The following is a 15,182-nucleotide window of genomic DNA, read 5'->3' on the forward strand; positions in this document are numbered from 1 at the left end:
AACCAATGTCATAAAACAATACGTGTACTACTGTTTCATGAGAAACTATTTGTTCTGTAAGCCTTCACCTGAAGTACAATAAAAAAAAAAATTGGGGTTTGTAAAATTTGTAAAATTGTTTTAAAAATATGTCATGGAGAAAGGTAAAATATATCAAGGTTAGCATGAAAAACAAACCATTTCTTTTATACTTTAAAAGCGAGAAACCAGGGACTGTTAAGCTTGATGCTTACAGCTCCCAAAAGAGCAAGTCAAAAAGCAGAAGAGGAAATTGTTTTTTTGAATGTTAAACTGCTATGCAATTATTTAATTTTCACTTTGAAAGGTCACTAAGACAGACACTGGATCACTGGAATATTTTGTATCCTTTCTGATCAGATGCAGGGAAGAATTTCTGCTCTCATCTGAAAGCTCACTGAGGTGGTCTTTTTCTGTAACTGAGACAAAAGTGTGACCGGCAAGTCCCCTGAGCCAGGAAAGATGGCTTCATCAACTCTAAAATAAACTGAATGCATAAAAAATGCCAAATATTTTCTTCCACATGATAATTCCTCACCCCTGCCATCATTTATCAATGACACTATAGTTGACTGTACTGTTATAAAATAGGTGTGCGGGAATATTTTTTTCCATGGGAAAGCCGTCACAGAGTTTATCTGGTAATCAGCCCCTTGTCTTTTCACACTGCTAAGCACAGAAAGGAAATCTTGCACACCAATTTGGTAATGAGTTATGTGTGGCTGGTAAGGAAAATGTAGTGTAATAAACTGTGCCAAGGGCATTTCTCAAAGCTATATAGAATTTTCTGTGCCCAAAACACGCAGAATTTAATTTACATTACAGCGGCATTTCCTTTCTGGAATCACAAAGCATGTAAACCAAGAGAACAAGAACGCATTCAGAGGAATTTCAAGGATGAGTCATAATTTGTGTCCAGTAAAAATGATGCAGGATATTAATGAATAAAAAATATTCTATTTTATTGCAGATTATGGGTGAGACTCTTTTACTCAAGCTCCCCTCTAAAAACCTAGTGCTGTTGGAAGCTTTATTCTTTCCTCCTCTTAACCAAGGCTTTAAACTGGATCTTCCTGGTTCTATCATGGCTGAGGAAGCGACACAGGGACAGACTTAAATTTTTAAACTTAGGGTGAACCGAACTCATAACTGGAAAGGGAAAAATTACGGGTCAAAGCCCTGCTAGAAACTTAATCTCCCTATTAGAAAACAAGGGCAGCGAACTCATTGCATAGCAATCAAATTTCTTGCCTGTCGGATTTTGTGCAGAGTCAAAAACAGTGGTGACTGGCTCAAAGATGGTGGTTGACCATACCACTCTGAATGCATGTTGCTGTCCTCAGTCCTGGCACTAATCCAATCTCACACAGCAGACTCTGAAAGGGCTCACTATGCCTCTTCCAAGTCTCCCATTCCAGGGCTTTGACCCATAATTTTTCCTGTTCCAATTACAGTTTCAGATCACCTGGATTTTAAAAATTCGAGTCTGTTCCGGTCACACTTCGTCAACCATGGCTGAACCAGTTAAAAGCCCTGCACTTCGCTTACTACTAACACCACTACCAGTTGCTGTCAAGTCATTTCCAGCTTATGGAGACCCCACGTGTGTCAGAGCAGAACTGTGCTCATAGGGTTTCCAATGGCTGACATTTGGGAAGGAGATTGCCAGGACTTTCTTCCAATGCACCTCTTGGTGAACTCAAACTGCCAGCCTTTTGGTTAGCAATTGAATGCATTAACTGTTTGCATCACCAGGGACTCCCTTGGCTTACTACAAGCCCACAATCTCTTATCCAAAACCCTTAGGAGCTAGATGTGCTTGGGAATTCATTGTTCACCGGATTTTAGAAAGTTTAACACACAGTATATTATGGAACATCCCCAGCAGGGGCTATATTAAACATGTTAATATTTTTGCAGGAAAACTCATGTTCTGTGATTATTCCTACTAAGGGATTAACAGACTATAAACAGCCTCACATCGGTTCGCTGGGTCAGTCAGGCTGTGCTGCCAGAAAAGTTACCAAAGAATTTTGGATTCTTGGAGTATTCTGGGTTTCGGAATTACGGGTAGGGGACTGCGGACCTGTAGCATTCTTGTCTGAAAGAGTCAGGGCATTTTCCTAAGATCTTGGCACGCATTACGACCAGGGGGTTTTCAACAACCGAGCAGCTCTAGTGCCAGTGATGGTACGTGCCTGACTCGGAGAACAATGAAAGAGCCGTCCTTCATGCCCAGGGCCAGCTGAGATCCGTCAGGGCTGAATGCGACACTGCGGACTGCTTCCTCCATGTTACAGCGGGCGATCAAGGCGTGGTCAGCCAGGCTCCACAGCCTGAGCACAAGGACGCAGGCAAAAGAAAAGAAAAGAGCGTCAGCCCAAGGCAGGAAGACCTGCTGACCAGCCACAGTGTGATAGTGACAGCAAAGGACATGGTCACCTCCCCGGTGTCCTTCACCATAGCCTGTCAGGGACCTGGGAGGTCGTTAGTCCATGTCTGGGTCAGCCTCACCATTTGAAAGACCCAGCAAGAAAGGCAAAACGAGATAACAGTTACAAAGAATTAGAGAATCACTGAATAAGGACATTTTAAACACTAATTCACACAAAATCTTACGTTTCTCCTTGGAAATTTAAAATCGTTCTTTACTTATGCCATTGGTTGTTAACAATGCTTACAGAATAAAAAGTGCTACTAGATACTATTATTGTTCATGGGTTTTTGTGTGTTTTAATGTTAGTACTTTCTCGTAACTGTGTTATGTAAGCACATATGGATGGATATACACAGTCCATCTGTTGGCCTCCTCAGAAAATGTAGATGGAGAAAAGCGGATGAGACCCCTCCCCAGGCGGGTCTCACAGTGGATGGGGCACAACAATGCACTGTCATTACCCACAGGCATCTCAGGGCAGGGCTCCCTGGGCGCCTTGCTCCGATGGGTCCTCTCTTGGTGGGGGCTGCCATGTCACAGTGCCCCTGACTGGTGAGCACAGGTACAGCTGGGGAAGTGGAGACCAAGGAGCGAGCGCAGCTAAGGCAGCTCTGGGGACACCTCATCCAGGCCCTCAAACCGAGCCAACCTGAGCTGAAGATTTACAGGGATGGGTAAGGGTTTACATGTTAGCTGCGCCTGTGGTATCTGACCTCTCTCCATCCATACTCTTAAGACAGCCTTCTCTTAACAAACGACGTTGCCTAGGGGCACTGAGAATCTTGAGTTTTGTGACAGAGGCAAGACTCTCCCCTGGTGCAGCTTTTCTAAGTGCATCTTGCCATCCTGAGGGATGGAGCCTGCCCCTTCCAACCCGGAGGCGCACAGTGAGTTTCCAGAGCCTGTGGGCGCCCGTGTGGTCCAGCCTCGGGCTCACAGTATTCTCAATACTTCCTCATTATTCACAACCCCAGGCTGTTTCTAGCCTCGTGCTATTTTAGGCAATGTGAGCGTTGCTTTACTAGCATAAAGAAGCCACTTCTGCTCAGTAAACTGCACTGTCCCTATAAGGTAACTAAGCTATTCTTTCTCAAGAAATTGACTTATACACTTGCTGAATTCCAATACTCAGAGTAAAAAATACATTTAAAATTTTTGACAAATGAATGGGTCAGGCAGATGAGACAGATTCTGGCAGCCAGGGTTCTTTCGGGGGATGTTTGCAATTCAGAGACTCAACACAGCTCTTAAAATACAAATGCCAAGGGTTTTCGTGCAACTGTTTCTCTCTGGTTGGGTCTGAACTGAGTGTCATAGGTATCTGAGTAACTTGGTCGCACTGTTCTGGCTGCTCTGGAAAAACTCAGACTAAAGGAGGGAAAAAGAAGAGACGCGGAGGAAGTGAGTAAAGAGACATGTAAACCAAAGGAACATTTACGTCACATGAGGGGACCAGTGTAGTTGTTTTCACTAATTTTTACATTGATGGGGCTTTAGTGCCTGGTGGAGACTGCGAATGGGCTGAATGATTACTCTGGTTGTGTCTAGATTAGATTCACAAAAACACAGAGTCGGGGGGAGAAGGCAGTGACCCTCAGTCTGGTTTACCACGTCCTGGTTTGGCTGCTAAAGCCTGGAAGCGGTAATCAATCAATCTAGTTTGGCTGCTAAAGCCTGGAAGCGGTAATCAATCAATCTAGTTTGGCTGCTAAAGCCTGGAAGCGGTAATCAATCAATCAATCAATCAGCTGGTCGGTCTCCTTCCGGCCTGTTGGTTGTTGAGCTCAATAATGAATACCGAGACACTAAAACCAGCGTAAGAGACTTTCAGATCCCATGATCATGCCCCCAGTAATCACAAGAATACTAGAAGCACGCTCATTTTGCTCATTTGACCCAATCCTGAGCTCTCAGGGACTAACAAGCGATGCGCAGCAACAGCTCCTGAGGTCTTCATAAAACTGTGTTTGCTCAGGAGCCAGAGGCACTCTCCTTGGATTTTAGGACAGTATTCAAAATTCCACCTGAAAATTTACAAAGAAATCATTACTTAACTCATGTGCTGAAGACAACTTTGAACATGAGAATTTAAGCTCTACTGGTGATGACTGAGAAGGTGTCTCTGAGGAATCTAAAGTCGCTGTGAAGCGCCCTGCAGAGGACTGAAGGTGCCAGGGGAAATGCGGCCTTATCGTGATGTGTGCTCTTAGCTTGCGTCTTTCACTAGAGACAGCAGGAAGCCACCCGACACGGTACAAGCGTATTTTCACTTCTAATAACATTTCCCTGACTTAAGATGGAGCCAAAGAGAAATAGCCACAATATGCCAACAAGCTAACTGCTGTTGAGCTAAATGTCTTAACTTTCCTTTAGGAAACTGTGTGGTTATACACTACAGCTTATCCTTCTCCTAAGAAAGAAGCAAATTTGGGCCACGTAAGTCCATTACTCCAAGGATGTCAGCAAGGTGACAGCAGCCGCCACCAGGGCCTCACCTGACGGAGCGGTCGTCACTGCCTGTCACGGCCAGCGGCTTCTTGGGGTGCAGAGCCAGGGCCCAGAGCTCTCCCTCACAGTGGCCCTGCAGGATCAGCATCGGCTTGTCTCGCTCCCGCACGATCACTTCAAATATCTCACTGTCCTGGGTCCCTGCTAGAAGGCGGTCCGCTTTCCAGCACACGCTCCGGATAGAGAGGCCTGCCAAAAACAAACACTGAATGAACCAACGGATGGATGCATACCTTAACGCCACTTACAAATAAGAGAAAAACACCTAAATATCCCGTCACCAGGATAGCGTCTGACGCAATGCATTCTAGACAGGGAACATCTTAAAAAAATCCTGGTGGTGGAGAATCAATCCCACACCCCGTTCTGTGTTATATAGCTTCTTCACACGAGTTGGATATTCCCTCCTCCCTACCCCTTTCAATCTGTTTTGCAAAAAAGTGACCATTGTTTCTTGTCTGCCTTAGTATGGCTACGTGATTCTACAGCAGGATGTATCTTTATATACTGCATCTCAGAATGAACGTAAGAGGCGAAAGCTGTCTTTATGAAAACCTAACCCCCTTGGAAATAATTTCCTTCTGATTTGTTATGAAAAAAGGTTAATAATCATTTCAATCTTTTGGATGCTAACATTGTATCAAAATTATACGTGGGTGATACTACATAATGGTTAATTATCATATTAGGGAAGTTTAGCATGCATTTTATCAGAGCCTAGACTCATTCTGCTGGATAAACAGATGCACTATGCCCCAAAAATATGCAAACGGAACTCTAATTTCAGTCTCAAAATACCATCAAACAGTTGTCAGTGGAGACGTTATTTTCGTCACTGACTGAAGCATCTGGGGAATCTCTCTACAGGTGTCGTGAGCTCCTGTGAAGTCCAGCCCTCCACCGCCTAGTGTCTCCTGCTGTCTAGGCAGGTGGTCGCGTGCCTGCCTGGGCTGCCTTCTCTCCACTGCCTCTGCTCCATCCCGACCGGGTCTGAGCTGCTCTTATTTATTTATGTGCATAGAGAATGTTCTCATGTCTGAACCAGAAGTGCAGAAGCAATCCCACTTTCACGGTTAATTTAAAACAAGGTAAGGATGTGATAAGCTTTGAAATCTGAGTCTTGGGTACAGAGAGCTCCAGGAAGTCCGAGGACCTGGGCTTTAGTCCTGCTCCATGGGCCAGACAGGAGTCCCTGGGTGGTGCAAACGGTTAACATGCTCAGCTGCTATCTGAAAGGTTGTCAGTTCGAGTCCACCCAGAGGCACCTCAGAAGAAAGGCCCGGCAATCTCCTGAAAAATCAGCCATTGAAAACCCTCCGGAACACAGTTCTACTCTGACACACACGGCGTCGCCATGAGTCCAAATCGACTCAACGGCAACTGGTTTACTCGCCAGATGTGCAAGGAGAGTTCCTCTCCAGGCTCAGTGTTCCTCCCTGTGAAGTGCTGACTGTAATTATGGTGAGCATGTTAGTTATCATCCAAACTGGGCACCTCTGAAAGTAAAAAAAAAAAGACAAAAACAAAAAACCCGTTGCCGTCCAGTCGTTTCCGACTCTTAGTAACCCTACAGGACAGGGTAGAACAGCCCCATAAGGTTTCGAAAAAGCAGCTGGTGGATTTGAACTGCCGACCTTTTGGTTAGCAGCCAAGCTCTTAACCACTGCACCATCAGGGCTCCGAAAGTAAAAGGGTGCATTAAAAATAATTAAATTTATATAATTTTTCGAAATATTTATTGGCCAGTAAAGTATTTTTCTGTGCCTGAATAACCTATTGAATAGTTCTATCAAAAATATTTTCAAATATAAAATTCTAACGACGCTTTATTGCAAAATAAAAAATCCAGGACCAATGCTAAGCCAGGTAGGACTCTGAGAAAACAACAGGGCTAGGTGGTATATGGGCACCCTATCTGTAATCCACATCTTATCTACCCCACTGTCGTTTTGGGGGAGAAAATGAGATAATGAATTTATTTATAGAAAACAAAACAAGACACTTTTTAAAGACACAGGGCTAGGGCTTCCTCCTTGCTCTGAATTCACTGCTATGTACCTTGAAATCAAGGAGGAAAGAAAGCCTGCCTGCGGATTTGTTATTCCTGCTGTGAGCAGAGAGCCGGGATACCTTGGCAACGGCTAGTTCAGGGTCAGTCACTCAGAATCCTCAGCTGAAAACATCAGGGCAGACTCTCAAGGCTGGGAAGGACAGGCGGGCGGGGAGAGGAGTCGGGGGACAGGCCAACAGGGCACGTGGCTCGGCCGCGGAAGAACCATGCAGCCTCGCGGCGACAGTCCTTTTGCCACCGTCACGTTCTTGTCTTTCCCTCTTTTCTAAGCCTTTTCGGGGTTCAGTTACGGTTCACTGATGAACAAGTACTCTTTCCTCCTCTGGTTTTTTCCTAGCTCCCACGGGGAGTTGACAGGAAGGGGGTGAATGAGATGCCTCCGCAGCAGGCTTTGCGGCACCTAGAATTTTTTTACTGAAAGGTTGCAACACTTTGCTCTTTAGAGTTACTAGGAAGTAAAAAGGGTTAATTCTATTCCAACATCAGCAAAACGTCAGGAAATAATTTGTTTCCTGTATTTACTGCCCGATTCCTCTCGCTAGAATGCAAAGTCTGTGAAGAGAAGCACATCATCGGTTTTCTTCGCTGCCGTATCCTCAGTACCGAGGGGAGTGGCTGGTAGTAGTGATCTCAGTAAAAATTGCTGAATGAATGAAAGCAAGCATCAAAATCTAAACATTGAGTGCTTGCAGATGTCAAGAAATAAAAGACACCAGCCTGTCCTCAGTGAGAACATTAAAAAAAGAAAGAAAGGAGGGTGTAGTCATTCATTTGAAATTTTTACTGAGCAGCTACTATGTGCCCCAACACTGGAGCTACAGTGGTGAACAAGCCCTGCTCCCGCCCTCATGGAGCTTCCCTCCTAAGGGCGGAGTCAGAGCTTCGTAAGCAGATATCTACATACCAATAAGCCAACTAAGATAACATATATTATTATTACTATTATTATGTATCTCAGCAACGTCTTATATACTTTAAGTATTCAACCCACAGTCTCTTTATAATTCCACTGACCGTTTTAGACTCGGCTCTTTCACGCAGGCCCGGAAACTATGGCCCCACCATAAGAATGAGCACCCCGATTCTCCCCATGGGCTCCAACTACGTGTTCGGTCACACAAGGCTAAAGAGCTTGGAAACAAAAGCTTCTCCCAAGGACCCAGCTTTGTATTTGGTCCAAAGGAAAACATTTATCCTCCCCACAATCTTTTTACCTTCTTGTTTTTCGAGAACAAATTTAGAAAATTACAAAGAATATTATAACAAACAACCCACCACCTGGGACTGACAACTGTCAACACCTTCCAGTTTCGCCTAAGGATGAGCTAGGACAGTCGCTCAGCAGCCAGCCTGCACCCAGGGAGTCCTGGACCCCTCAGAGGAGATCCAGGGGCCCAGCGAGGAGGGGGCTGGGGAATGGGAGGCCAGGAGCCCTCCAAGCCTCCCAGTCTGTGTTTTGTAAGAGATTTCATCCCAGAAACAGGTTCCATTGAACTAACCAATATAAGGGGATAGCTTTACACACAGCAAAGGCAATGAGGTTAAACTGATGAGGATTATTTCTGGCTGAATATGGGAGGAAGCAGAGAGAGAGTGTGTGAGTGAGAGAGAGAAGCTGTTACATTTTCATGGTTTACAGCATAAACATAATGAGCCATGAACACTTTCTCTCAGAGATCAGCTCAGGCTCTCTACAAAAACACTCCTTTCTTCAAATAGATACACTGTATTTTGTCAGATCAGGCAAACCAACCCCAGAGACTTGACTACGAGGTGACAGGTATGACACTGGGTCACACTCACGTCCAAGTTAACCATGTGAAATAGGAATTACTTCCTGAAGACACAGCAACGGATAGAGAACTGCATTCAAGTTGCCTGATAACGTCCAGTTTCTGTCGTCTCTGATCTAATTGCTCTTCTGCCTGCGAGAGTGGTGGGGAGAACAGCATGCTCTCTGCTGGAATGTTCTGGAGAGACCCTGGTGAGTGGCAGATCCCTGATGGGGCTATGACAGCATTTCCTTCCTCCTGTCTCCCCAGGCTTGGTTTTTAACTTCTCTGGCACAAACGCAGAGAACAGTAACGTAATCACGGTGTTCTAGCTGGGTAGGCCAAGGGGACAGTTGCGTTGGGAAGTAATTAAGCTGTGTTTGCTTCTATATCCTCTGTGCTGGGAGCCAGAAAAATTAAGGTCTTGTTTGGAATATGGTTAGATATCTACCAACAGTGAGACGAGAAGCAGGGAAAACCAGCCTGGCTTATTTAAAATTACATAAACGTTCTTTTCTTCTGGAAAAACGCATGTTGTAGGTTCTCTTGACAGTATGAGCCGAAGGTGTTCCACTGAGCTGACGAGGCATCCACATGTTGGTCAGCATGCTCATCTCTGCCACCTCGCTGGTGAGAAATGGGGAGCTCTGGCCTGTACTTGGTACAGAGAGCCAGCAGATGGCAGTGAAGAGCAACAGCCCATTCCCCCCTAAAACCCTCTGAGGCCAAGGCCAAGCTCTCACCAGCCCTTCGTCCTGGTTTTACGTTCAGACCAGAAGGTAGAAAGCTCAACACCATCCTCTGATCCTCTCGGTTACAGCCCTAAGCCTGCGCACGGGGAAGTCTAGTCCATGACTATCAAATAGACTTCATTTCTAAAGAATATTGCTTATTTTCCACTAATTGGTTGAATGGTCAAGTTCAAGGACTGGGTTTATATCCCAGCTCTCCACCACCACCCCAGTTGTGTGATATGGCAAGCTATTTAACCTTTCAAGTCTTCGGTCCCTATTTGCAAAATGGAGATGGTATTAGCACTCATACTTCATAACATAATGTTTCAATGCGATAATACATTCAAACACGTGACCCAGTACATAGAAGTTGTTGTTATTTTAACCCGCAGGCTTTTGTGCTTTGTTGGGGTCTTTTTAGTAAGGTCACATCTCAATGTATAACTACATGCTGTGTGTGTGGTCAGATTCCAGCCCCGCGAGGGGTCAGCGCCAGGATCTCTAAAGAAGCTGCCCTGTGGGCCTTGCCCGGAGACTCATAGTTACTTCCTTGTGTTAAAACTTATTTGTTTTTGTTGTTTGTTATAATGTTGATGTGCCAGCACTGCAAACTCTCAGAAAGGCCACCACCCCACACACAAGCACCCCAAACACACAAAGATGGAACAAACTGTTTTGGGAATAAAATGTAACCCACCTCCCCACCCCGACCACAGTTATCACCTGGTCATAAAAGCAATACCTTTTAAAGGCAAATAAAGAGTCTGAATACACTTACTAAAAAGGGCCCTTAATAATTTGGCCATATAAAGCCCTAAAATGTTTTTATTCTTTTAACTCAAGAATTTCTACCTTAAGGACTTTATTCTGGGAAAATAATATGAAATATCAAGGAAAATTTTATGCAAAAAATATTATTTAAAATTTCAGAAACTGAGAAACAAGACCTAAATGTCCTATAAGAAGTGAATTATTGTTTCTATTCAGACCACCTGCACAATAAGGTTGTTAAAAATTCATGGCTAAAAAGTTTAAAATAACATGGAAAACACCTGTGTTAGAAACAAAGCCATAGTGAAGTTGTCTATATAGTTCAATCTCAGCAATTTTTTTAAAAGAAACAAAGCCAAGGAAATACACCAGCATCTTAAAATTTGTTGTCTGTAAGCTGATCGAAGAACATACTTCACCTCATCAAGAACCTATAATTTTTATATATATATGTAGCTCTTGTTGGAATTAATAAACGACTATTTTATTTAAAGCTGTTACTGAATTCAAAGGAATTCTTTTATTGTACTTTCAGAATCTGTTGATTGAGGAAATGTGTGAATATAATTTCCTCAGCCTACAGACAGCAAAAAACGGTTGCAGTAGTACATTGACAGGGAACTGTTAGAAATTCAAGCTGGATTCAGAAGAGGACGTGGAACGAGGGCCATCATTGCTGATGTCAGATGGATCTTGGGTGAAAGCAGAGAATATGGTCATGCATTCAAAATTTTTACTGAGCAACTACTATGTGCCCCACACTGGTGCTACAGCAGTGAACAAGCCAGGCTCCCGCCCTCATGGAGCTCACGTTCTAAGGGGGAGTCGGAACTTTGTAAGCAGATATCTACACACCAGTAAGCCAATTAAAATAACAGATATTATTACTACTATTATTATATGGACAATGAATAAGGAAGACTGAAGAAGAATTGACACCTTTGAATTATGGTGTTGGCGAAGAATACTGAATATACCACGGGCCAGAGAATGAACAAATCTGTCTTGGAAGAAGTACAGCCAGAGTGCTCCTTAGAAGCAAGGACGGAAAGATTTGTCTCATTTATTTGGACATGTTATCAGGAGGGACCAGTCCCTGGAGAAGGACATCATGCTTGGTAAGTAGAGGGTAAGCGAAAAAGAAGAAGGCCCTCAAGGAGATGGACTGACACAGTGGCTGCAACAATGGGCTCAAACATAGCAACAATTGTGAGGATGGCACAGGACCAGATAGTGTTTCCTTTGTTGTACAGAGGGTTGCTGTGAGTTGGAACCAACTAAATGGCACCTAACAACAACAGACAGCTCTTGGTATATGTCTACATGTGTAAACCCTTCATAGTAACTACGCATGTTCCCAAGCAAGAGACGTGGGTCTGTCCCTGACACACCGTCCACGCGTTCACGTCCACCTCCTCATATGCTCCCGATTGCACCAGGACTACCTTACCCAGTGAGCACAGAGACTCCGTGCCAAAGGCCCACAGTACTCTTAGGGACCCACAAAACTGTTTTAATTTCTTTAAAATCAGAAGGAAAAAAAAATGGACTTTTAGGTTGAGGAAAATGTTTTAATATATATTATCAATATATTCATCTTTATATACCAAGGCAGTTGTAAAATATAATTTTTTCCATTTGTGGGTCTTTTTTTATTGTAAAAATATATATAACACCACATTTGCAATTTAATGTTTTTCGCGTGTACGATTTAGTGACAGCAATTATATTAATCATGTTGGGCAACCATCACCAGTATCCACTGCCAAATCTCCATCACCATAGACAGAAACTCATTGCTTCCTAAGAAATGACTCCCCCTCTCCCTCTCCCTCCCGCCCCTGGTAACCACTAATAAAACTTTGGTCTCTATACATTTGCCTATTGTAGCTTGTAAAACGTAATTTGTAATATTGTTTTATGGAGGAAGGGGCCCGTGAAGTCGAAAGAGCCTAGGGCCTGAGAAGTCACAGCAGCCCTGGCTGAAGCCTCCTCTCCATCCAAACTGCTGTTACCTCAGTTTGGGCCACCCGTGTTTCCCCTGTGGGTTACTGCCAGCGTACCCACACGGCTCCCCAAGTCTCCCCTAGTGTCTGCAGGGCGAAGTCTGAGTTCTTCAGCCGTCCTTCCTTCGACAAGGCCCTCTGCAGCCTGACCCGGACTCCTCTGGGGTTGCAGCTCCGACTCCGCCCACCGCTTGCAGCTTTCCAAATACGGTTCTGTTTACAGGTTGTGCCCTTGCCTGCGTGCCCCGTCCCCACACTGCCCACCTAAACGTCCTGTGCATCTTCAGGAAAGCCGTTCCCGCCCTGAGCCCCCAGGAGGCTGCTCAGCTTGGCTGTGCCCCGTGCTCTCATGATCTAGCACCTAAACCTCTTTTCACGCATTTAATTACATGCATCTTCGTTTGCAGTCTTCCAGGCAGACCCTGAGAAACATTTATTTCAGGGGGATCGCAGGAAGCAGCAGGAGAGAAGAGAGACAGGAGAGGAGGGAGCCAGTGAGTGTACGTGGTTGCTGTAGCCGCCAGCCAATTGGCCCCCACTCATGGTGACCCGTGCACCATGGAACAAAACGCAGCCTGGTCCTGCTGCATCCCTCTGATTGGCTGTGGATCGGACAGTTTTTATCCAGCGGGTTTTTATCAGATGATTTTTGAAAGCAGATCACCAGGCCTTCCTTCCTAGTTTGTTTTGGTCTGGAAGCTCTGCTGAAACCTGTTCAGCATCGGAGCACCACGCGAGACTCCAGCGACAGGCGGCTGAGCATGAGGTGCACTGGCCAGGAATCAAACCAGGGCTCCTCCACTGGACCACCAACGCCCTCAAGTGTACTGAGCAGGTTCCCAAGGCGGACACCTGAGGCTCAGTCCTGCTGGGGACTCGGGGAGATGGTACAGAGCACCTCTCAGTTACCCCACCTGCAAGGCAGGGAAACTAGGGTGTTTATTTCCGACACCCCACAGTCTGTGGCTGGAGCCTGCTCCCGGGCACCAGCTCCCTGGAACTTCTGGCTTTGTCTGTAGAGACCACCATCAATGGGAGGGTGCTGGTTCTTTCCTGGTGATCTCTGGGCCTCAGAGCTTGCACTCTGCCTGGCTAGATCCTTACTAATGTCTGATGAATAAATAAATGACTTAATACCAAACCAAACCCACTGCTGTCAAGTCGATTCCGACTCATAGCAACCGAATAGGACAGAATAGAACTGCCTCATAGGGTTTCCAAGTGCAGCTGGTGGATTCAAACCGCCAACCTTTTGGTTAGCAGCCTGCTGCACCACCAGGGCTCCAAATGATTTGATGTGACAAAAAAATAAAATAAAATGTCCTAGAAGAAATACATGGGGGAGAAAGATGTGGCAGTCCACTTCTGTAGAGATTTACAAGCTTAGAAACCCTATGGGTAGCTATGAGTTAGTGGGTGTTTTGGTTTTTAGAAGACATACACAATACAGCTTCTAGGTGCTTGACCTGAAACAATAGTCAGCAGTCTGGGTGGAGAGCGGTGGGAGAGGGGTCACAGCACAGTGTAAACAGCACTGCAGGAGGGGCCTGAAGACCCAGGCGCCAACCTGACTCCTCCGCTTGGCCGCCCCCCGTTTCCATGTCACAAAGGTAATTTGTGACAAATGAGGCGAGAGGGGAGTGAGCGCTTCTTAAACCATGAAAACTCTGAGAATATGAGGTGCCTACTAGTGAGTGAGTGAGTCACTGGTGGGGCAGGACCCCCTCCCCACCTTTTCCACGTGACCATCTGCTGAGAGTGAGTGGCCTGGAGAAGGCAGCCTGGCAGTGAGGAGGGGCTGGTGCTTAACGACGTTCTCAACTCCGGGGCTCCAAGGCCAAGAGCAGCTGCCTGAATCCTCACTGTGCATCAGACCCCACCTGGAAAGCGTAGGCTGACTGACCCACCCACAGACTCCCTCTCAGCTAGTCCGGGGTGGGGTGGGGCACAGTTACTTTAGGAGACTGAAGCTCCCCAGGAGACTCGTGTGTGCACCCAGCACTGAACCGCAGCCTCACAAGCCACCCAGAGCTAGCGTGGTGTCAGGGTTTAGGCAGCTTGTTGAGGATTCAGGCTTCCAGGCCACAGCACCAGGTGATTCCAAGGCAGCGGTTCCTCAGCCAAGTGCTGGAGGACTCTGCCCTGGTGGGGTAGAAAGCCCAAGGCCCGTCGATTCTGAGAGACACGAGCAAGCCGAGTACGTGCCAGGAACCGTCCTCGTCGGAGCCCACACCCGTCGTCTTAGCCAACATCCACTGAAAGCTCACAGTGACTTAGGAGGCCCACGCCCAGCACCTCATCTGGCATCCACTGAAAGCTCACAGTGACTTAGGAGGAAGGTACTGTCGTTACCATCCCCTGGGACAGCGCCGGGGACGCCAGATTAAGTATCTGTTAATAAGTGAGGAAATTTAGGTCTAGAAAAGCCGCATCACTTGCCCAAAGTCACGCAGTGAGTAAATGACAGAAATACAGTGAGGATTCAGGCAGGTCTAGTCTGGAGCCAAGACATCTGTCTCTGTGAACTTGGGCCCAGGACAGGGAAGACAAGGTGGTGGCTGTCTAACCTAACCGTATTATTATGGACTGAATTGTGTCCCCACAAAAGATATGCTCAAGTCCTGGCTGCCACCCTCGTACCTGTAAATGCGACCTTGTTTGGAAATAGGATCTTTGAAGATGTTTTCAGTTACCATGAGGTCATACGGGGTAGGGCGGGTCCTAATCCAATCTGACTGCTGTCCTTGTATAAAAAGACACAGACATATACTGAGGGAAGACGCCTCATGAAGACAGAGGCAGAGATGGAGCGTTGCTGCAGCTGTAAGCCAAGAACATCCGCGGCCACCAGGAGCGAGGAGAGAC

At 45.9% G+C, this 15,182-nt stretch overlaps 1 protein-coding gene across 1 annotated transcript in view; it reads right to left on the minus strand.

Annotated features, from left to right (window-relative positions):
* EML6 (EMAP like 6) overlaps positions 1-15,182 on the minus strand; it is a 267,307-nt gene that overhangs the window by 126,040 nt on the left and 126,085 nt on the right. The window contains exons 7-8 of the mRNA XM_012556681.2: positions 4,951-5,152; positions 2,217-2,354 (exon numbers count right to left, since the gene is read on the minus strand). Coding sequence (XP_012412135.1) covers positions 2,217-2,354; positions 4,951-5,152 — 340 coding nt within the window. The remainder of the gene's footprint in view (positions 1-2,216; positions 2,355-4,950; positions 5,153-15,182) is intronic.

Source organism: Trichechus manatus, unplaced genomic scaffold (assembly GCF_000243295.1).
Source record: "Trichechus manatus latirostris isolate Lorelei unplaced genomic scaffold, TriManLat1.0 scaffold00005, whole genome shotgun sequence".
Lineage (NCBI taxonomy): Eukaryota > Metazoa > Chordata > Mammalia > Sirenia > Trichechidae > Trichechus > Trichechus manatus.